The sequence below is a fragment of the Corythoichthys intestinalis genome, chromosome 13 (assembly GCF_030265065.1).
Source record: "Corythoichthys intestinalis isolate RoL2023-P3 chromosome 13, ASM3026506v1, whole genome shotgun sequence".
Classification (NCBI taxonomy): Eukaryota; Metazoa; Chordata; class Actinopteri; order Syngnathiformes; family Syngnathidae; genus Corythoichthys; species Corythoichthys intestinalis.
The window spans coordinates 6262080-6284879 of record NC_080407.1 but is presented as its reverse complement, the minus strand read 5'-3'; the positions used below and the strand labels follow the sequence as shown (position 1 = coordinate 6284879).

Below are 22800 nucleotides of genomic sequence, written 5' to 3'. Positions count from 1 at the left end.
AAATGTCATGTGACTCATTACAGGAGTGTTGTCAGCATTGCTGCAGAAATTGAAGAGGTGGGGGGTCACCCTGTTAGTGCTCAAACCATACGCCGAACTCTACATCAAATTGGTGTGCATGGCTGTCACCCCAGGAGGAAGCCTCTTCTGAAGACGGTACACAAGAGTGTGTTTTGATACTTTTTTTGGGTGTTAAAAATAAATCGATAAAAAAAAATTAAAACACTGTCGTTATATAACTTTGGGAATTAAATATAAAGGTTGAAAAAGGTATATATATTTTTTTTTCTATTAATAACATGGTCAGCACCAGACACCTTGCTTGTTTTTTTCTTTTCAAAAACAGCGAAACCTTCTAAAAGTCAATTCTATGTCGAAAATGAAGATGATTATGCAGGTTCAGACCGTGGAGAACAAATAGGTAAGGCACGCTTGCATTCTAGCCATATCATTGTCTATTGTTGCTGTTGAGCTTCCGACATGCAACGCGGTTTTGGACATTTGTGTGCAATTTATATGAGTGTTGTGAAAAGGGGGTTTTAAACCAAAGCTTATTGGACCTTTTAGGTTTCAAATGTGTTTGTGTGTCATTGCGCCATCTAACTGCGGGCATTTGCATCATAATATACAGGCGCTTTTGTTTTCGATTCAAAAACTTCATCACAGACTGTAGGTGAAATAGAACGCTGTCTTTGTAGCAGCCATGTTGTAGTATGTAAACTACCCAGCATGCACGCGTATTGCCATTGTGCAAGCCTTGAATGGAGAAAAGGCATGGCAAATTTGGACTGAATACGATCGTGAATTTTCTCTTTCTCTCCTAATGGAGCAATTTCCATAGACGTGTTATTAAATTTCACATTGGATTCACACAAAATTTACAATTAATTAAAGGAGTCACACTCAAAGAGAATGTAATTAAAGGAATCAATGCGTCAAATGTTGATGCACTTCGAAGAAACCATGAAACGAGCTTTCAACATGGGTCGCTGTCATCAGTCGTGGCGTTGTTCCACTTAACCGCAAAGCAGAGCTCTGATCCTCCTATTACCATAAGACCATTAATATGATAATTACCCAAGCTCTGCTAAGGCGAAGTGCGTGCCGTTGACTAGATAAGTGGCCCGTGGTGAGTCGAGACTCGACAGGGTGAACTTGAATCGAGAGATGCCTTGCAGTATTGTTATAAGAGACTTACTTCCTCCAGTTTGTTGAGCGCTTTCTGTCCAGTGTCGTCCTACAGCAGGTTGCACAGAGGTGGTAGAGGGGACATGAGGCTGTCAAAGAAGATGGAAAAGTCCATTTGGGTTGCGCCGGAAAGGCCAAGGTGTTGTGCAGTGATGGATCTGTATGTTAAAATTTATGGCACGCGTGGGGGAATCGGTTATCTGCTCCGTTAGTCCCCATCTGTTCAGGGTCAGGTGAGCTAACCGATGGCTACGATGGGTGGAAATGACAGCAAGCTTTAAAATACTTTCTCCTATGGATAGATCTGTGCCAATCGCAACCCTATGATTGTTACACATATTTTAAATTCCTTCATAAAACCTACTTTGTTTTTTGTCGTGCTCCATCACAGTAAGTTCTAAAAGCGTCGTTAACATTGTTGTAGGCCTCTGGGGTAAACAAAAACAAACAAAAAGTATGATTAATGTTTGAATAAAAAAGTCAAGCTCATCACAATCTCGATTTTACATTTCCACACGAAACTTACTTTGTTGTTGTCGTCCTCCATTAGAAGTTCTTAAAACATCGTTAACATTGTTGTAGGCCTCTGGAGTAAAAAAAAAAAAAAAAAGTGGGTTATTATTGTTTAAATAAAAGGGAGTGATGATTATTTTTTGTTATTTCTTGGAAGTCATAGGACACCAACTCCGTGTACCTTTTAGCAGTGGTGGAACAAAGTACTTCATTACTGTACTTAAAGTATATTTTTTTTAGGGGTGTAAAACGATAAAAAATTTTTAATCGAGTTAATTACAGCTTAAAAATCAATTAATCGTAATTAATCGCAATTCACACCATCTAGAAAATATGCCATATTTTTCTGTAAATTATTGTTGGAATGGAAAGATGAGACACAAGATGGATATATACATTCAACATACGGTACATAAGTACTGTATTTGTTTATTATAACAATAAATCAACAAGATGGCATTAACTAACATTCTGTTAAAGAGATCCATGGATAGAAAGACTTGTTGTTCTTAGAAAATAAATGTTAGTACAAGTTATAGAAATTTTATATTAAAACCACTCTTAATGTTTTCGTTTTAATAAAATTAGTAAAATTATCAATCAAAAAATAAACTAGTAGTCCGCCATTGTTGATGCCAATGATTACTTACTCAATGCTCATGGGTGCTGAAGCCTATAAAATCAGTCGCACCCAGGCGCCAGCAGAGGGCGACAAAACTCCGAAAAACACAACAAGTACACATTTCACTGTGCTGTCATTTTAATGTTGGAGCGGGGCATGTGCGTTAATCGCGTCAAATATTTTAACGTGATTAATTTGAAAAATTAATTACCGCCCGCGATAATTTTGACAGCCCTCATTTTTTTGTATCTGTACTTTACTTGAGTACAAATATGAAGTGGTACTTTTTACTTTTACTTCACTACATTATACAGCAGGTAGCTGTACTTTTTTCTCCACTACTTTTCAAATTGTCGCCTGCTGTAAGACAAGATTAGGCAGGTGAACAAGATATTGACCAATTTATTAAAAAAAATAAATAAAATAAAATAAAATAAAATCTTGTACAGTAGGTGGTGGTATGGACCTGGTAGTTGCTTGCAAATCTGCCATTAAACTAAGTTTTGGAGTTTTTCTGCTTCTTAAGCTTCTGTTTACAGTGCAGTCAATTTTATTGCTTGTTTTTTTTCCATTCTTCAGAATTTTAAATAAAACGGAGCAGTCAATGAATTTTCAGTTTTTTTGAATATTGACTCAAATATCTGTATTTATGCATGTTTATATGATATATATCAAAGATGTCCCGATCGATCCCGATCGATCGGGTCTGATCACGTCATTTTCAAAATATCGGAATCGGCAAAAAAATATCGGACATGCCTTTTTTTAATATATATTTTATTTAAATCGTTTTCTAATTGTAGTTAACGTTAGACAAAATGTCTTACACTCATCCAGAGTAGTTTTGGCTTAAAGTAGGGCTATCAAATTCATTGCGTTAACGGCGGTAATTAATTTTTAAAAATAATCACGTTAAATAATTAACGCATGCGCTGCACAACCCGCTCACGCATTGTCGCGTTGAAGCTATAAAGACGGCATTTTACCTATAGATAGCGCTAAAAGGCAGCGTATAATCAGTAGAGAATTTTGACAGCCTTTGGAGCCATTTTATATGTGGCTAAAGCCTTACAATACCTCTTAAAAATAACGTGGGAGGCAATGTGGGGAAGAAAGGACGTTAAGAAAATGATCAACTACTACCTATGTTCTTTCCCAACGCAGAGAAGATATATCAATTGGTGCCCCTACGCACAGTCATGGTTGCACTTCCCATCATGCATTTGGGCAGAAGTTAAATGGCTGCAGTTTCATTTACTGAAAGCTCGAATACACTAGATGGCAATATTTAGTCACAATATACAAAGTCACATTTATCCGTTAAGGATTACAAGTCTTTCTATCCGTGGATCCCTCTCACAGAAAGAATGTTAATAATGTAAATGCCATCTTGAGGATTTATTGTCATAATAAACAAATACAGTACTTATGTACTGTATGTTGAATGTATTTATTCGTCCGAGTTTTATTCATTTTTTTCTTAATGCATTGCCAAAATGTGTATGATCGAGAAAAATTATTGGGAATGATTGGAATTGAATCGGGAGCACAAAAAAAAAAAAATCGGATCGGGAAATATCGGGATCGGCAGAAACTCAAACTAAAACGATCGGGATCGAATCGGGAGCAAAAAAAACATGATCGGAGCAACCTAATACGTATATTAAATTTTTGCATCGGGAGAAAATATTTTTACTTTTTACGAGCACTTTGTACTTTTACTTTGGTAATTTTTTCTTAGATACTTGTACTTTTACCTAAAAAAAAGTGAGTACTTCATCCACCACTGCCTTTTAGACTTTCGTTTTTTCTTCTTCTAAGTTTGGAAAACAAAAAAAGCTAAGCACCGTTTCCAGCAGGTCGCCCAGAGCCATCAAGTACGGGATGGAGAAGCGGCTGCTCCACATGGAATGCACCATCCAGTCGGCGCTCGTATCAGGTCGCTCCGGAACCCCCAAACGTCTGGCATCCTAAATAGGTGACCTTACTCAAGACAATTATTATCATTTATTGGAGCTCGTGTCGGACGAGCTGGCTGGAACTTTTCCCAATCGATTATGGAGCACGGACGTATCGTGACATCTGCCTGCTACTGTGAAAATGAATTTTAAATCCGCTCAATTAGATTCAACTGGGAAAAAAATGACAATAAATGAGATATGAAATATTTATTCAAACAACAAAGACATTTACATGGCATCCATACTCGTGCTTCAATGGCAGTGGATGGATGCCAAATCTGACAAATTTGAAATGAAACAAACATGTTGTCAATTGACAAAAACTCTTGAGGCATAAACTGGAATTGAAAACTTCCTGTTTTGCCCACAAGAGACTGAACAAACAGACCGTGCCGAGATGGACAACCATAGAAATGCACACATGCTTGTGGTCACGATGTTACAAGCAGCCAACTTGGGAGTTCAATTTACAAATGACAAGCCATATCCACACAGTGGACTTTTTTTTTTTTTTTTTGCTGGTGTGTTACTGTTAGTCCCCCTTTTGCTTTTCTTTTAAAGTCCAAAGGTGAAAAAAATCTCAAATGGCACCTCCATTTAACCACAAAAAAAAGAGTATTAGTAACATGTAGTCTCTCGTGATACCAAGAGCTTCGGTGCAAAAAAGATGCTAATACGGAACAATTGATTACGTCACCCGGCGTTAGTCGCCTACGTCGCTGTCCTGGTCACCAATGAGCCACAAGAAGTGGAAGCTAAGCGCCAGCAGCGCCGTTCCCAGCAGGTCGCCCAGCGCCGTCAAGTACGGGATGGAGAAGCTGTCCGGGTCTTTGCCGCTGCGCCACATGGAATGCACCATCCAATCGGCGATGCACAACAGCAGCAGAACCTTGCCGTGCGCGCAAAGAAAACAGAAAAGGCATTTCTCCATATTGCGCTAATGGAAAAAGCTTAGTTTGACGTTTCTCCAGAACTTTTGCCGCTCATTATCCCAATTAAGTTAAAACCCGTAGACCGTTCCTGCTGCGCTTACTCAGAAATTCAAGGCGTTCCCTCTCGTGTCAAAGCTAGAAATAATTCATATTCCTTCAGGCGACCCGTAACCAGCGAGCATTGAGATGATGCTCACGTCCCCATCAATTTTGGCTTTAAAGTTTGGAGAGCACACACCACAAACCGCGTGGGATGACGGCCTGTAATTAAAGTGACGCTCGTATATATATCTTAAGCTCACCTGCAGCAGAGCGGCTGCCAAATAAACCGACGTGAAGATGGGCGTCAACGTGGTGTGTCCGCTCTTCATCAGGTGGATGGTGTAAAGGAATATTAGATGCCCGGGGATCACCAGAAGGAGGAGAACCTGAGCCGACCGGTGATTTGCTCCTACGTACAAAAAAACCCAGTTGATCTCCAAAGTGTGGGATTTGAACATTAAGACTGTCATGGGACAGACCGGTTCCAAAGAACGTGCGGCAGGGGTAGTAGCAACCCTTGGCCTCGTCAGGGACCTCCCCAGGGGCGCAGTGGAAGTGCAGGAATGTGGAGATGCGGCTGGACTGAATGGCCACCAAGTTACCGCCAATACCTGCGCAAAACAGTATGAATGTTTCTTTTCGCGTCCACAGACTTAACTCCAAATGAATCATGATAGAATGTTGATTGGAAAGGTGGGTAGTAATGCGTTACATTTACTGTTACATTTACTTGAGTAACTTTTTAAGACTGTACTACAAAGAGCAGTTTTACTCAGCTATACTTTTACTTTAGTAGATTTGTGAAGATGAAACGCTACTTAGTCCGCTACTTTGGGCTACACTAGTCGTTACCTTCTTCCTCTTTATTCTACATATTAGATTTTACCATTTTTGATGCCTGTGAATGCAATGGTGGCTCTACCAGTTTCATCAATGAGACATCGCAACATGACTCCATTATACCAATCAGACTCAAACTTGCCAAGCTATGATCACGCCGGTCTGTCCATTCTCATGGCTTCTTTAAAGCACCGTAAAAACGTGTTTGAAGTAGAGTGCTGCAGTCAACATGACTCAAAAGCGCAGATTTCAATCTCTCTCCCAGTTTTTGTTTGGCACCGATTGACCCCGGAAAACCGGAGATATGATCCTTTTAATTTCATAATAGGAAATGTTTTCTCCACTAGAGAGCACTCATGCTCTTTGGACGAATGTTTCATTTCTGTATTTTTCTCTCGCAGGAATTCAATGTTTTTTTTAAGGTTGTTCCGATCATGTTTTTTTGCTCCCGATCCGATCCCGATCGTTTTAGTTTGAGTATCTGCCGATGCCGATATTTCCCGATCTGATTGCTTTTTTTTGCTCCTTATTCAATTCCAATCATTCCCGATAATTTTTCCCGATCATATAAATTTTGGCAATGCATTAAGAAAAAAAATTAATAAAACTCGGACGAATTTATACATTCAACATACAGTACATAAGTACTGTATTTGTTTATTATGACAATAAATCCTCAAGATGGCATTTACATTATTAACATTCTTTCTGTGAGAGGGATCCACGGATAGAAAGACTTGTAATTCTTAAAGGATTAATGTGACTTTGTATATTGTGACTAAATATTGCCATCTAGTGTATTTGTTGAGCTTTCAGTAAATGATACTGTAGCCATTTAACTGTTCTGCCCAAATGCATGATGGGAAGTGCAACCATGACTGTGCGTAGTGGTACCAATTGATATATCTTCTCTGCGTTGGGAAATGACATAGGGTGTTAGGAAAAAGATCAATTATTACCTTTCTTCCCCACACTGCTTCCCACGATATTTCTAATCGTAAGGAGAGGGATTGTAAGGCTTTAGCCAATTAAAAAAAGGCTCCAAAGGCTGCCAAAATTCCCTCTACTCATTTTACGCTGCCTTTTAGCTCTACATACAGGTAAAATGGCGCCATTACAGATTGAACGCAACAATGCGTGAGTGGGTCGTGGAGCGCATGCGTTAATTGCGTTAAATATTTTAACGTGATAAATATTTTTAAAAATTAATTACCGCCGTTAACGGGATAAATTTGATAACCCTACCTTAAGCCTAAACTAAAGACTCTGGATGAGTGTAACATATTATGTCTGTAATGTTAAATACAATTAGAAAACGATTTAATTAAAAATATATATATATATTAAAAAAAGGAAAGTCTGATATTTTTTTGCCGATTCAGATACTTTGAAAATGACATGATCGGACCCGATCGAGCTTAATGTGGTTATATATAGGTTATAGTGCGGTATCATAATGACAGTTCACATGGACAACTTTGTGCTGAGAAAAAAAAATATCATCAAAAGCAGTTACTCACAATGTTACTCATTACTTGAGTATTTTTTTCCCCAAATTATTTTTTACTTGTACTTGAGTAAATTTTTTTTAGATGACTTTTACTTGAGTAATATTCTTTTGAAGTTACACTACTCTTACTTGAGTCAACTTTTGGGCTACTCTACCAACTTATGGTTGATTTTGACATTTACGTCTCGACCGCAGCTTTAGGCGGCGATTAAATGGCGTCCTAAAAAATTTTGCTCGTTGCTCCCAGACATTGAAAATCATGCTGCTTATGAGCAGATTTGATAAGCAGTTGCATGTGATTTAAAAAAATCATGTTGATTGCAAGAGAGGATTTAACCATAATACCCTTAAGTTTAGCTTATTTTTGTGTTACGGAGACCCTCTAATTCAATAATTAGGACCGCAAGGAGTGGGAAAAATTGCATTGCTTTTTTTCTTGTGTGGTTGAACTATAGTGTAAATGTGAGCTTTATATTTGTCTGGAAGTGATTATAATTAACCCTTTCATTAATGGGGAATATGCATATAAATTCCAGAATTCAAGTTGCAGAAAGAATAGGTGAAATAAAATGTTAGCTATGTAAATAAATAATTGCTGGTTTCAGATTTGGTAGCGTTCAGCCCGGGGGAGGAGAAAATTGGTAGGGGGTCTTAGAAGCAAATGTGGCTTATTCAGGTCACTGGCTTTGACAGGAGTGAGGAAGAGGACAACAAAGGGGTCTACACCGGCGGGGGGTTCAACCTGGCTGGCTCTGCCCGGAGGGATGGCTACATCAACGTGATGTGACGTCTAAAGATGAAATATAATGATGGGGGGGGGGGGGGGGGGGGGGGGGCTCCGATTTATCAGTGGCAGTTGGCTTATCTGAAATCAAAGGTGTGCAGAAGCAAATATGATGAAGTGATGATGAGGAAAAATGTCATCACAACAGCATGTTCAACAACACCATGCCATGTAAACTGCCAAAAAGAAAAAGAACATTCATTTGAATACATTTACATATTATTTCATTCATTTGATGCGTCATAAAACTAAAGCAATTTTGTCACAATCTGTATTTTAAAGCGTTTCTGATGATCAAAGGTGAACAAGCAGCGGGGGCGAACAATTCAATTTGAATGCCGGGGACGCAATTGTTGTACTAACAGACAACGAGCAATCTTTCTGTTGTCATATTTGAAGAAGACAAATTCTTCTTTTTATTCCAGGTATGACACTGCATCTATTGTAGGACAAATTACAGCGCAGTTGACAATTTCATTTAAGCTGTCGTTTCTTATCAATCTGCCGCCGTGCCCCCGCCGACTTCATTTTGGTGGCGCATTTTGACGAGATGAGACACCGGCAACTTTCTGTATTCGTTCTTCGCTGGCTGTTCGTGACCCGGACGGGGTCCTGACGTCTCGTTACCAGTCTTTCTTTATGAAGTCCAAATTAAAACCTTATCTCTTATAGTAGCCTGAAAAACTTTGACCCGAATCTAATATGACAATATTATTAGTTTAAAACGATGCCGCTCTTCATTTGTGCTGATGGAGGTGGATTCCGTTTGCCTGCTTTGAAATTCCTACAGTCACACAGCTTTAATAGCGCTGTTTGCATTAAAAAAATGTGCCGGCTTGGCTAGACTCTGGAAGGGAATGAAATTGCATGTGCCCATTGAAATATTTGAAGGTAAGATGACATACATCCAGTCAACTAAATACATTTTTGCGAGAGATGTCCCGATCGATCGGCATCCCGATCGATTGGGTCCGATCACGTCATTTTCAAAGTATCGGAATCGGCAAAAAAATATCGGACATGCCTTTTTTAATATATATATCTTTTAATTAAATCATTTTCTAATTGTATTTAACGTTACAGACATAATATGTTACACTCATCCAGTCTTTAGTTTAGGCTTAAGGTAGGGTTATCAAATTTACGGCGGTAATTAATTTTTCTTTAAATTTATCACAAAATATTTAACACAATTAACGCATGCGCTGCACGACCCACTTGCGCATTGTTGCGTTCAATCTGTAATGGCGCCGTTTAAACTATATATAGAGCTAAAAGACAGCGTAAAATGAGTAGAGTGAAATTTGGCAGCCTTTGGAGCCTTTTTTTAATTGGCTAAAGCCTTACAATCCCTCTCCCTACGATTAGAAGTATCGTGGGAAGCAATGTGGGGAAGAAAGGTAGTAATTGATCTTTTCCTCAACACCCCATGTCATTTCCTAACGCAGAGAAGATATATCAATTGGTACCACTACGCACAGTCAGGTAGCACTTCCCATCATGCATTTGGGCAGAACAGTTAAATGGCTACAGTATCATTTACTGAAAGCTCAACAAATACACTAGATGGCAATATTTAGTCACATTTTACAAAGTCACATTTGTCCTTTAAGAATTACAAGTCTTTCTATCCGTGGATCCCTCTCACAGAAAGAATGTTAATAATGTAAATGCCATCTTGAGGATTTATTGTCATAATAAACAAATACAATACTTATGTACTGTATGGTTAATGTATATATTCGTCCGAGTTTTATTCATTTTTTTCTTTATGCATTGCTAAAATGTATATGATCGAGAAAAATTATCGGGAATGATTGGAGTTGAATCAGGAGCAAAAAAAAAAAAAGCAATCGGATCGGGAAATATCGGGATCGGCAGATACTCAAACTAAAACGATCGGGATCGGGAGCAAAAAAACAATTGGAACAACCCTAGTTGTTACCTTTTCTGTTGTAAAAAAAAAAAAAAAAAAACTTTAGTAAGGGGGAAGTGTAAATAAATTATAAGATTTGTTATGAATGAAAAAATTAAAAGTGTTCGTTGGCTGTTACTGAGTAGCATTTGCGATCGCTACGCAAAAATAGCAATGTAAATTGCCCCCAAGAACGGTCAGAGACGTAAGACAACCAGTGGATACAACATATAAGAAAGACAGGGCATATGGTGGTAAAGGATAGATTGGTGAAATAGGAGAATGTCATTGTCAGTGGTGTAAGGCAATGCACACAAGAAAAAGGTGTCGATAAAAAAGCTACCTCTGGATCAGGTCGGCTCTTGTCTTTTTCAGCTCTCGACACTGAAGCCATCTCTTTAACTGAACATTTGTATGTTCTTCCACATCTTTACCAGTGAATTTGGCACCAGGGACATCATTTTCGGACAGAATTGGTAGGTTTAGCTCAGGAAGCATCTCGTTCATACAGTATTTCAATGCTTTTACTAATAGTGTCAAACGGGAGGTTGACCCGCTTCGCGACAATTGCTAAAGTCATGAATATTAATGAGCAAAAGTGACGTGTTGCTTGCTGTATGCCATTCATTTTGACTGGGAGTGGCGAGCTGCTACTGACCACAGGTGATGAAGTCCTGGCGTGACTCACCATTGATTACAGGGGTGTATACTACTATTCCAGCCAGGTTGGGGTCTGACACCGTTTTATCCAAGATGAGCCCTCCAATGCTGCAAAGGACAACAAAATTGAATTCACAATATGCTTTGGCCTTCTTTTCTTCTAAACCAGGCCATTTACAAGATAAAAAGTAGCAGGATGTGTTATTTTGACTGTCAACACTTTCCTGTGAAACACATATTGGGACCGCTAACTCTAAGCAGCTCATTAAATTTGTCACAGTTTAATTAACCTTAACAGTAGAAAACACATACAGGAGGACACGCAATAGGCAGCTTCCAGTGGTGGAATGTAAACAAGTAACTTCGTTACTATACTTAATGAATGCTTATGAGTGTCATCAGGGAGATTATATCACTTTTGAATTGGACACTTTATGACATTCATTAATGCTCATGACAGTGTCATGTGATCATTCTGACAGTCTTATGACACATTGTCAAATAAAGTGTTACCTAATTGGCTTCAATGAAAGAAAAAAATGATACATTGTATTTAAAAAAAAAAAAAAAAAACTTTCCTTTTTTGTTCATTGTAAAAACAACAATAAAAAGGAGAATTGCTTTTTCCCCCGGTTTAAAACATTTTTAAAACAAAACAAACAAAAAAGACAATCTATCATGAAGCTCAAAGATGATTTAGACAATTTTTAGGTCAACAATCATTCAAAACTATGACTTTCAAAATAGTTGTCTATTTGTTGTTGCGGCCCTATTTATATAGAAGACCAGCTGTGTTCATAACACATGAGGTTGAGTCATCAGGCAAAGCAGACAAGTTTTCCGCCCTCCCGCCCACTCTCTTTTAAAGTACCTGCTGATGACCATGGCCGTGATGACCGGCTCCCATCCGGAGTAGAGCAGCGTGCGGCTGGCCGGGTGCTTGGAGGAGACAATGATCCACAGAGGCGTCAGACACATGAAGAAGGCACACACCAGAGAGGAAACATACGGGTAGGAATCTGGAGGAGGAAAGGGTGGAAAAGTCACAATGTGCTTTTATTCTCACAAACAAGATGGCGACTGTCCTGCTTGGTAATTAACATTGCATAACACAAAGAAAGTTTAGTCAGAGGAACACCTGCTTCAGGCTGTTACCGGCTGTTTTCCAGGTGGATCTGTTTCACCCCCATACTAAATAACACTTGTTAGGAACCAAGCCAAGATTTATTATCTGTGTGTTTTGAAAAGTGAAAGGCCTCCCTGTTCAAACGTGCTTTAACATTTAATGAGGCACACTGGTAAAATTGGAGCCATATATCTCAGCCTATACAGTGGGACCTCTACTTACGAATGACTCTACATAACGAATTTTCAGGTTACGACACACCTCGACAGTTTTATTGCCTCTTTTTTTCAGGATAGGAAGCGCAAAATACAGTATGGGCTGCTACTGAACGTAACATACTTATTGCTGCTCCGCCATTGGCTATTGCCTAGCATCTTCCTGGCACCCAGTAATCTATGTGTGTATCCCTGCGTCATCTTCATTCGCCCCTTGTGTACGGAGAGTTTTATGTGCGCGTGTTAAATTTTATTACGGTATTTACTCTGTTGTTTTTTACATTATGCACAACTGTCATTTGTGCCCGAGCACTAAGTGTGCGAGAGCACTATTGTGATGCAAAGGATTCTTATTATTTCTTCTCCTCGGCAAATGAAAATGGCCAATTTGGAGGCCTAAACATGCTCAAAAACTCACCAAAATTTGCATATGCGTAAATTACGATTATTTTGCAACATTGTGAAAAAATGTAACAAAACGGCTCAGTGGCGCCTCCTTGAATTAAAAAAAAAGGCCTCTCCATTTAGGGTTTTTTCTTCAACGTAGAGCAATGAAATTTAGGGAGTCGATACATTGTGCGAAACTGCTCCAAAAAAGTCTCTTGCACCCATATTTCAAACCCAACAGGAAATTGGGTATTTTGGATTGAATGTAAATTTTTTTATCGAGTAACAGGGTGCACATTTTAGACCTTGGTGCCTAAAGTGTTAGTTGGATCCTCCTCAAAATTGGTGAGAATGTTCATGAGACAAATGATATCTTAAGTTCTCAAAACTGCAAGTTTTCATTCACGGGCCTGACCTGGGCGTGGTGCCAAAGTCGGCCATTTTTTTGGGCAAAACACCAAATTCAGAAAATGACTAATAACTCCCTCATACAACGTTCGATCTTTTTCACATCTGGCATGTATTAGTATGTAAGGTATCTCAGCCTGAACATGACTGCATTGAAATATTACCCATTAGGCCTGGTGCCCACTAATGGGAACAGGAAATGCCCTTTTTTTAAGAGACAGGCTACTCCTCCAAGGGAAAAAAAATCTATTGACCTCAAACCTGTTTCAGAGAAGCCTTAAGACATGTGTTCAGCTGTCTGATGAAAAATATTGAGGTTTCGTTGAAGCGGAGGGTTCCAAACAGGAAAGTGAAAATGACCGTCGCCATTTCGTCTCGCCACAAATTCTGAACAGTCATAACTTGGCAGACATACAACATATCTGCGCCAAACGCCCCGTGCTTGGTGAGACTGGTATCCAGAAGGGTCGTGTAGCGGTCATTTGCATCAACTCTGTAGCGCCGACTAGTGGCAACAGAAAGTAACTCATTTTACATGTACATGTCCAGTTCTTTTCGGGTTGGTCACTGTCGTTTCAAGACCTTTTCTAAGACTACAATCTAAAGCCCATGTCCACACGTCTGTCTGTTGCCGTGCTGACCCTTTGCTCGCCATTAAAAGGAAGTAGATTTTTTCAGGGACTTAGGCAGCTTATAGAACCACAAAATTTGCCACACTAGGTCGACTTGGCCCAATTAGAAGATTTTTTGGTTTTGAATATGGGCGTGGCTGCACAGCTCAGTAGCACCTGCTTTTTTTGGAGGACTGTCTTTAATAGGGGCTTTTTCACCTAGTTGTGTGACTGTATTTGTAATCCCAAAAAAAGAGGCGAGTTGCGAGAAAGTTAGGTTCTCAGGAGATGATGAAAGGGAGACAATCTGCCACCACCCTGACCTGCGTGCCGTTTAAGTTGTGCCAAAGTGCGAGGGCCCGTTCGGTCCTGCTTGCAGGCCTAGTTTTATGTCTATTGTGCAATAATCTAAGTGGAACATGCGTTTGTTGCATATTTTGATGCAATTTTATGCTTTTTTAAAAAGATTTATGTCTGAATTTTGGGGAACTTGGAACAGATTAGGGCACTTACATGGAAAACGCGTCTCTACTTACGGAATTTTCAGTTTACAAAATTATTTCCAGGACCAAATAATTTCCTAAGTAGAGGTACCACTGTACTTACAAATTTCAACATTAGCAATCAATTGAAAAATCAAAGATATTTTTGGTCATTTCATGAGGTGACATGAAGCAAAACAACGTTCAGAGCTCTAGTTTCTGGCATTGGCGGAGATTGAGGGGGAAGTGCCCCGCCCCCGTTGGCCGAAAAATGTAATTGCATGTAACTGACTTTCCAATAAATTAATTTAAAATAAAGACCAAGCTGTTAAAATGTTGTCAATAAAAGTTGTAAAGCAATAAAACAACTAACAAAAATGAATCAAATGAACAAGAATCCTGCAAAGTATTTCATAATGAGTCAAAATTAATTTTTCAATTCATAATGAGTCAAAATCAAATTGTCAAACACATCATGTGACCCCACCTTAGACACGGTCCTTTGCTTTGCTTAACCAAAACTACACCTGAGGAGGCAAGATGGATATTTAGAATTTCTTTAAACCTAAGCTTTCAAAAGCTTCAACAACAACTGACACAAACAGGGCCAAGCTGTATATACACACATATTATAAAATAATTTCAGTGCTAACACTGCGTTTCGGGGTCATCAACATGTTTTGCCTGCCCCCCTCACATAAAAGTCAAACTCCGCCTATGGTTTCTGGCTAATTTGATACACAGATTTCAAATTCCAAACAATCACATCCAAAATGATTGCTAAACAGGAATATTCATGTCATTTCCCACTCATTATATCCCAACAGTCATGCCTCCTAGAAATTAAAATGGACTGGATGCTCGTGTCTCCTCTAAACTCATTTATTTTTCCTCCCAAAACCCCCTTTTGTTTCGACTTTTCAGAAAAGTGTCACCCGAGGCCGCCCTAGTGAACAACACTGACATTGTTGAAGGAAGAGACACGGCCCAGACACACTCATTACACCGCTCCGCCACGGAAATACGGAATCCGAAGAGAGTTTCATAAATTGAGCCACTGTTTTCCATCTGAGGGAACATCTGCGTCTCCGAGGTCGGGCTGACAGGGTTAGTTTCAATGTGATGCTATATTCAGCGGGAATGCCTCTGACTGTATGCTTGTAATGCAAGCGGCTTTGGGCGTGACATGAATTAAACATGTGGAATGTGCGGCGGGGAGAAGAGAGGAGGTCTGTTTTGAAAAGTGTGATTCACAATGAAGCTGGAGGGACCTCTATTGGCTGCATGCGGACTTGCAATCGTTTAAACAATTGCTGGCGAAAGACGTCCAATCTATTTTGCCTGGGATTGGATTGGACGTCTACAAAGCCAGCCCACCCGATACGCAGACTATGCAGCTGCTTAGGGGCCCTGACCACAAGGGGGCCCCCAATCTGGCAACCTCCTTTTATACGTTGTTAATAGAGTGTTGCGAACAATGTGGCGCGCATTGCCATTTATCTATGCAAACGTCCATTTTCTTGTCATTACAATCTGGCAACCTGGGGAGTGACGTTGAACCTGCTTTACGATGATTGGTGCGCAAACTTGCTTGGAAAATAGATGCACGAATATGTCGAAGAGAATTTATCCTTCTGGAGCAGAGAAACGAAAGAAGAAGAAAATCGGAGAAGAAAAGAAATAACAATATCAAGGTAATAGAGCATGTTGTTGATGTTGTTGTTGTGCAAGACACTCCCACTTGAATGTTGTTGTCAGCTGAGCTTGTCAATATGTCGTACTGATAATTGCAATTAGCTGCAGGGTGAAGGCCTGGAGCCAATCAAGTTGTCACCTGTCGGCAACGGCAAATTGATGGCTTCCGCTGATTGTAGTACAACGAAATATTGGCATAATATTAGGGCTGTCAAAATTATCGCGTTAATGGGCGGTAATTAATTTTTTTAACTAATCACGTTAAAATATTTGACGCAATTAACGCACATGCCTCGCTCAAACAGATTAAAATGACAGCACAGTACAATGCCAACTTGTTACTTGTGTTTTTTGGAGTTTTGTCGCCCTCTGGCCCGCTTGAATGCGACTGATTTTATGGGCTTAAGCACCCATGAGCATTGTTTAATTATTGACATCAACAATGGCGGGCTACTAGTTTATTTTTTGATTGAAAATTTTTATTAAAACGAAAACATTAAGAGGGGTTTTAATATAAAATTTCTATTACTTGTACTAACATTTATCTTTTAAGAACTACAAGTCTTTCTATCCATGGATCGCTTTAACAGAATGTTTATAACGTTAATGCCATCTTGTTGATTTGTTATAATAAACAAATACAGTACTTATGTACCGTATGTTGAATGTATATATCCATCTTGTGTCTTATCTTTCCATTCCAACAATAATTTACAGAAAAATATGGCATATTTTGTAGATGGTTTGAATTGCGATTAATAACGATTAATTAATTTTTAAGCTGTAATTAACTCGATTAAAAATTTTAATTGTTTGACAGCCCAACATAATATGCATTTGAAATGGTGGGCCAAAAATATGGGCCCCCAAATTGCCTGGGCCTCCCATGGACGTCTATCGCCATCACTGTTAGACAGGATTTCATTCACTAACCCAGGCACTTGTAGAGGCCCTGGCTGATCCACGCCAGGATGGCCAACGTGATGAGGTCGCCGAAACTGGCGGCGATAGGCGTGGCCACGTTGTCCGGGTTGATGCCGGTCTTTTTGGAGCCCACGATCACGCCGACCATGATGAAACCTGAAATAAAAGCGGCAAAACAATGAGTCGAACACTTTGTAAAAATCTGTTTGCTCATTTTAGGGCGGTTGTTACCCTGCAGCATAGAGGCAATAAAAGCCGTGGCGACGCTGCTGGAGCACAGCAGCACGGCGTGGCTCATCTGAAACTTCCCCTCTGGAATCCAGCCGAGAACCACCGCCGCCACGGCTGCCAAAAAGCCCACTACGGTGGCCTGAACCTAAACAAAAAAAAAACTCTTTTAATGTGGACATATTGTGACACAAACACATGTTTTTTGTGTGTTTATCTTTCCGAGGGTGTATGATTAACAGTGGCCCTGACAGAAAAAGTCTGATGTCATCCTTTTCCGTAAAACAGTACTAATTACACAAGTCTAAAGTGTGTTTATAAGATCGTGGAGAGGAAATTCATGCAAGAACATGAATTCATGTACAACAAAAAAGGCACAGTAATTTTCGAACTATAAGACGCTACTTTTTTTCTTTATTTTAAATTCTGAGGCTTATAGTCCAATGCGGCTTATTTGTTGATTTATTTGGGTTCATAGGTAACACTTTATTTGACAGCGGCATCATAAGACTGTCATAAGAAAGTCATAATCATGACATGACGATATCATAGGCATTACCGAATGCTTATGACAGATGTCATTAAGGATAATCCAACAAATTATGTCACCAACACCATTTATGTCCATCTTGGATCTTTTACATCCATTCAAAAGTGAGATCATTTGTCGGACATCACTAAATGGCATCTGTTATAAGCATTCATTAATGCTCATGACAGTTTCATGTTATAATTATGATGGTCTAATGACAGTCTTATGTCGCCAATATCAAATAAAGTGTTACCAAATACCATGACTAGCAATTAATGAAACAAATGGAACAGTAACTAAAGAAATAATTAGCACAGAGCGTGAATTTTGATTGTTATTTACATCTATAGCACTGCAATGCATGCTAGGAGGCATGTTGGAAAACAAAAGTGTTGACAGCAGGTGGCAGCAGAGCATGACTGTCTCCCCCAAGGGAGCAATGATGGCCAAACGAAGCGTCCTGAAGCAATGAATCTTTGCAGCCAATTGGTTCATGGTGGTTGGTCTTATGACAGTCTTATGATGCTGTCAAACAAAGTGTTACCTGTTAATATTTTTTGATGTAATATCCCATAATACAGTGAAGACAGCTGCGGTTTATAGTCCAGTGCGGCTTATGAACAAATGCCGTTTTCGTGCAAAATTTGGTGGGTGGCGGCTTATAGTAGGGTGCGCTCTATCTACCTGCTTGAGTGCCAGGTTGCCTATTATTAGATTCCACTTCTCTATTGGAGAATCCATTTTGCCCACGTTCACCTGTGATGGGCAAACACACACAGAAAAAAGCAAATATAAGTGCTTTTGAGTTAGTTGCGACCTTTTCCCACACGGAATGTTTGCTTGTCTATTTGCTCGCCATTGTTTAAATAAGTCTCTACTTCTGGTCCTTTGGTTTGCCATGTTTTGCTCCACGGTTAAAAAAAGGGCACAAAATGAGTAACGACTTCCTTTTGTTTGGAGCTACTTTTAGAGTTCCATAATTACAGACGGCTAGCATCGAAAAGGTAAAAAATGAAAACTCATGCACCGACTTGTTCCCCCCCCCCCCCAAATAAGGCATCTTCCTGGTTAACACCCACGACTGTAATTTTGCCCACTTAGACAAAGCTGACACAATGTTTACTGTCAGACATCTTTTTCCAGGAGGTAAATCCACTCTGCTGTGAATGCGAGGCTTGTGTGTGGGGCGCTGAGGGAGGAAAAAAGCCCCAAAGCAAACAAAGGTGGAATTTTACTGGCGACTTGTTAAGAAGTGAAACTAGAGAATCTACTGAAATGTCAAACGTGCAATGACTATCTATCCAAAGTAAATATATGCTATATCTAAGTATGAGTATAGTTTGTTTTATCTAACCGCCGTCGATAAGCGCGAGGCCAGCGTCATCTCCAAGTTGCCCTTGAGGCCAAGCAGAGCGGGAACCAGGATGAAGATCTCCGTGATGTACTGGAACGCCTCCCAGTGCTGCGTGAGCAAGACAGCAAGGACATTTGATTACACTCGGCTTATCTCTCAAGAAAGCATTTTGTTACACTTAAAGGAAAACACATCAGTACGACCGTCTTTTTTTTGACACTCATTTGACATGTCAAATCAAAACCTTCAATATCATGTAGATGAAAGGGAAATTGTATGATAAGCGTGTGAGGCTGCAAGGCAACCGCAATAAAAGCTAGCGCTAGGATTTTTCTGGCACTGCAACAATAGGAGTCATTAAATCAACAATGTGTACCGACGGCATTCCTCGACTCATTGGAGGAGCGCTACATGACTGTATTGATTTGCTTTAGGATTGCTGTCAATACAGCTGCAACAACTAAATTGATGAAAATTTATTAATAAATTATTTGCCAACTATGTCATTTGATAATCGATTTTTGCCCCGTTTGGATCCTTGTTTGTGTGCAATGTGAGACTGTGCTGAGCCAGGGATTAGTGCAAAAAAGAGAGAGAGTTCACTGCTGCACTACTTCTGCTGTTGGGTTGCTGAATCAATAATATTACTAAGTGTCTAGAGTTTGTCTTTTGCGTTGTTAAATCCGTTGGCCACTTATGGTCTATTCTTTGTTGATGAGATGTTACTACTTAGCACTGAGCGCTAAGCTAGTTAGCAATTATGCTAATTAGTACCTTAAGTGTCCGTTTGTATTATGTTTTGGAGAAGCATATTCGCACTTGAATTATTGTTAAATAGTAAATTTGCCTCATTTCTTTTTATAGAGTCTTAATACAAACTCAAACTAAATTGTCTTCCAAGAGTGTGCTTGGAAACTGGTTGGGCTGTCAAAATTATCGCATTAACGGGCGGCAATTAATTTTTTTAATTAATCACGTTAAAATATTTGACGCAATTAACACACAGGCCCCGCTCAAACAGATTAAAATGACAGCTCACAGTCATGTGAACTTGTTACTTGTGTTTTTTGGAGTTTTGTCGCCCTTTGCTGGCGTTTGGGTGTGACTGATTTTATGGGTTCAGCACCATGAGAATTGTGTAATTATTGACATCAACAATGGCGAGCTACTAGTTTATTTTTTGATTGAAAATTTTACAAATTTTATTAAAACGAAAACCTTAACATAGTATAACATTTCTATAACTTGTACTAACATTTATCTTTTAAGAACTACAAGTCTTTCTATCCATGGATCGCTTTAACAGAATGTTAATGTTAATGCCATCTTATTGATTTATTGTTATAATAAACAAATACAGTACTTATGTACAGTATGTTGAATGTATATATCAGTCTTGTGTCTTATCTTTCCATTCCAACAATAATTTACAGGAAAATATGGCATATTTTATAGATGGTTTGAATTGCGATTAATTTCGATTAATTAATTTTTAAGCTGTGATTAACTCGATTAAAAATTTTAATCGTTTGACAGCCCTAACTTAAGAACAACTATGATAAAGAAAACCGATTCATTACAGTCTGCCTCCTCCTTATTCGATTTAGTTCTTATAAAGAAATGAGTCATTAACACAATTTATATCAGCACTTTGCTCACAAGAAAAAACAACAACTTTGATTTGAATCAACAGGACTTTTGTTTGATTTGTGTACTGAGAAATTATTTTAATGTTTTATACTCAAAACCTTTATTTAAAAACTTTAATGGACTTAAAACAGCACAGTTGCAGACTAACTGTTAAGTCAGGCAGCTGTAGTAAAATTTTATTTTTGAAGGAAATAGCCATCCATTTTGTCTTTATTGTTACTTATAACGTGCATAAAACAACTTCAAGTTAAATTGTGAAAGTAATTGAAAAAAAGTGACATTTTACCGATTAATCGATGAATTAATTGGCTGATTAATTGATAATAAAAATAATCCTAAATTGTAGCCCTAGTTGTCAAATTAATTACATAAATCTTATCCAACACAAACTTCATTTGTTTTGGTGCTACGAAAAATCTTTCATTTGCAGCTCACATTACCTGCACAACATCCAACACCATACCGGCGGACACGGTTCCAAAACCAGCCAATAGGAAAGGCACGAGGATCTGCAAAGCCATGGCCAGCGGCGACTCCTTAGGCAGAATGTGGACAACAGGTTGCACCTCTTCCTCTTCATCCTCTTCCGCTTTATCTCCAGAAAGCCTCCTTTCAGCCAACATGGGCTCCAGTTCTGAGTAGTTTCCATCTCCGGAGTCCGACAGAGTGATGGAGGAGCGAGAAACGCGGTCCAGCAGGCGCCGTCCTTCTAGGTGAGGCGTTTCTTGTCTGTAACCGTTTTGGAGAGCGCCAGTTTCGGGTTTGTCACAGAGGTCTGTCATAGCCAGACGCTCCTCCTGGAGCTTGCTGTAGCCGGTCGGGACCATGGTTTGAAAAAGGGAGCTGATCCGACCCGCGGATTTCAGGGACAGAGAATTTCGGACGCCGCTCAGTCGTACCATCAGGCTAGAGCCCAGGGAGTCCCCGATCGCTCCGCCGAGACTCTCGATGCTCATGATGCGGTCTCGTGCACTGACGTCTCATCTCCCACCTTCTTGTCTCAGAACGGCTTTTATGATGATACCAGTGGGGCGGCCATTTCAAGGGGTTGGAGATGCAACAGTCTTTAGAAAAAGAAAGCCACAGTAAAAATGAGTTCATCTGTTTATCCTTTCCATAGTCATTTACAACAAGCAGCCATTCACACCTCTGTTGACGTTTATGATCAATGCCCCCCCCCCCTAAAAAAAACAAATAAGATTTGAACTCAGAACTGTAAGGCAGATGTGCACTTCGCTGCCCCACTGAATCCATAATACACATTTGTTTAATTAACATTAGGGAAATTTGAAAATGTATAGAATTTTGCAAATGTGTGTAAAAGGAAAAATTAATGGGGGTAAATGATGTTTACTAAAGTCTACGGTAGTTTCCGAGGAAATATTTGCACCACATTATTATTGCCTGAAGCTAAATTTGAATATACAACAAGCAGGCTAATAACTGTTGTACATAAGAATGGAGGGTCTGATTATACGTCTTGGATTTACACTGAAAACCCCAGTTTTACTAATGACACAGGCCTCGATAGTCACGTTCTTAGTAACGGTTGTGACTTACTTACCCGGTGTAAAAGCTTCGCATTGGGTCGGTTTGTTTTGCGAATACTTTTTTCAAAACTCGTATGTTTAGTTGGTCTGCTTTTTGCGTTCGTTAGCATCGTGCTACCTTAGCTGTGTACAACTGAGAAATGTTTGGAAGATCGAACAGTACTCTACCGTTATATATCGGTACATAAAAATGGTACTAACAGTAAACATTAGGGCATCAACGTCTTAATTCAAGCCTTGGCAAAGTAAAGCATGTCATATTCGGGACGTTTACCATGGCGATGCGAAGAGTTTTCATCCAAAATCGAAGATGTTGAAAGACGATGATGACAGGCAGCCAAACAGCCTCGGCAATGAACTGACCAAAGATTTTCCACAAAGCTAAGATGACTCCCTCGCATTCCTTATCGCGTCGCCGTCGTTTCATTACGCATGGAGGAAATCACAGTGGGACGTCTTCTTCAAATGAAATCAAATTTAATATATTGGCCGTTACACAAAAAGCCGAAAGGTCCTCGCAGTGCTTTACAACAACAAAAAATATGGTTCATGATAAATAAAAGGCAGGAACGTGTAAATTGGGGGGGGGGAATCTAAACAAAAACTCAAAACAGCAAATAAAACAGATAAACTCCAAAAACATTAAAACCCTTAAGTAATATATATTCTTT

The 22800-nt window shown here is 39.3% G+C and overlaps 1 protein-coding gene across 2 annotated transcripts; it reads right to left on the bottom strand.

Annotated features, from left to right (window-relative positions):
* Positions 1 to 805: 805 nt before the first annotated feature.
* On the bottom strand, positions 806 to 22683 carry slc41a2b (solute carrier family 41 member 2b). 2 transcript variants are annotated; one of them, XR_009066690.1, is made up of 14 exons: positions 22404 to 22683; positions 21020 to 21643; positions 18930 to 19037; positions 18260 to 18331; positions 17047 to 17191; positions 16825 to 16971; positions 11839 to 11986; positions 10996 to 11075; positions 5738 to 5869; positions 5519 to 5667; positions 4171 to 5173; positions 1715 to 1774; positions 1553 to 1616; positions 806 to 1277 (listed from the first exon to the last, which is right to left on the bottom strand). XR_009066690.1 is itself a non-coding variant. In XM_057855124.1 (11 exons), the coding sequence occupies exons 2-11, from the start codon at positions 21533 to 21535 to the stop codon at positions 4988 to 4990; spliced, it is 1683 nt and encodes a 560-aa protein (XP_057711107.1). In that variant the 5' UTR covers positions 21536 to 21643; positions 22404 to 22683; the 3' UTR covers positions 4104 to 4987. The 2 variants fall into 2 exon arrangements, 1 of the variants encoding a protein (XP_057711107.1); XM_057855124.1 differs by lacking the exons at positions 806 to 1277; positions 1553 to 1616; positions 1715 to 1774 and having other exon boundaries at positions 4104 to 5173.
* Between the last annotated feature and the right edge of the window lie 117 nt (positions 22684 to 22800).

Excerpts from the sequence above, each read along its gene's own strand:
- slc41a2b (XM_057855124.1), bottom strand. The coding sequence starts at position 21,535 with ATGAGCATCGAGAGTCTCGGCGGAGCGATCGGGGACTCCCTGGGCTCT. Across the intron at positions 18,332-18,929 it reads CCTCGCGCTTATCGACGGCG|GTGAACGTGGGCAAAATGGA; the intron begins GTTAGATAAAAC and ends TGCCCATCACAG. Across the intron at positions 5,174-5,518 it reads TGGCAGCCGCTCTGCTGCAG|GTTCTGCTGCTGTTGTGCAT; the intron begins GTGAGCTTAAGA and ends GCGCACGGCAAG.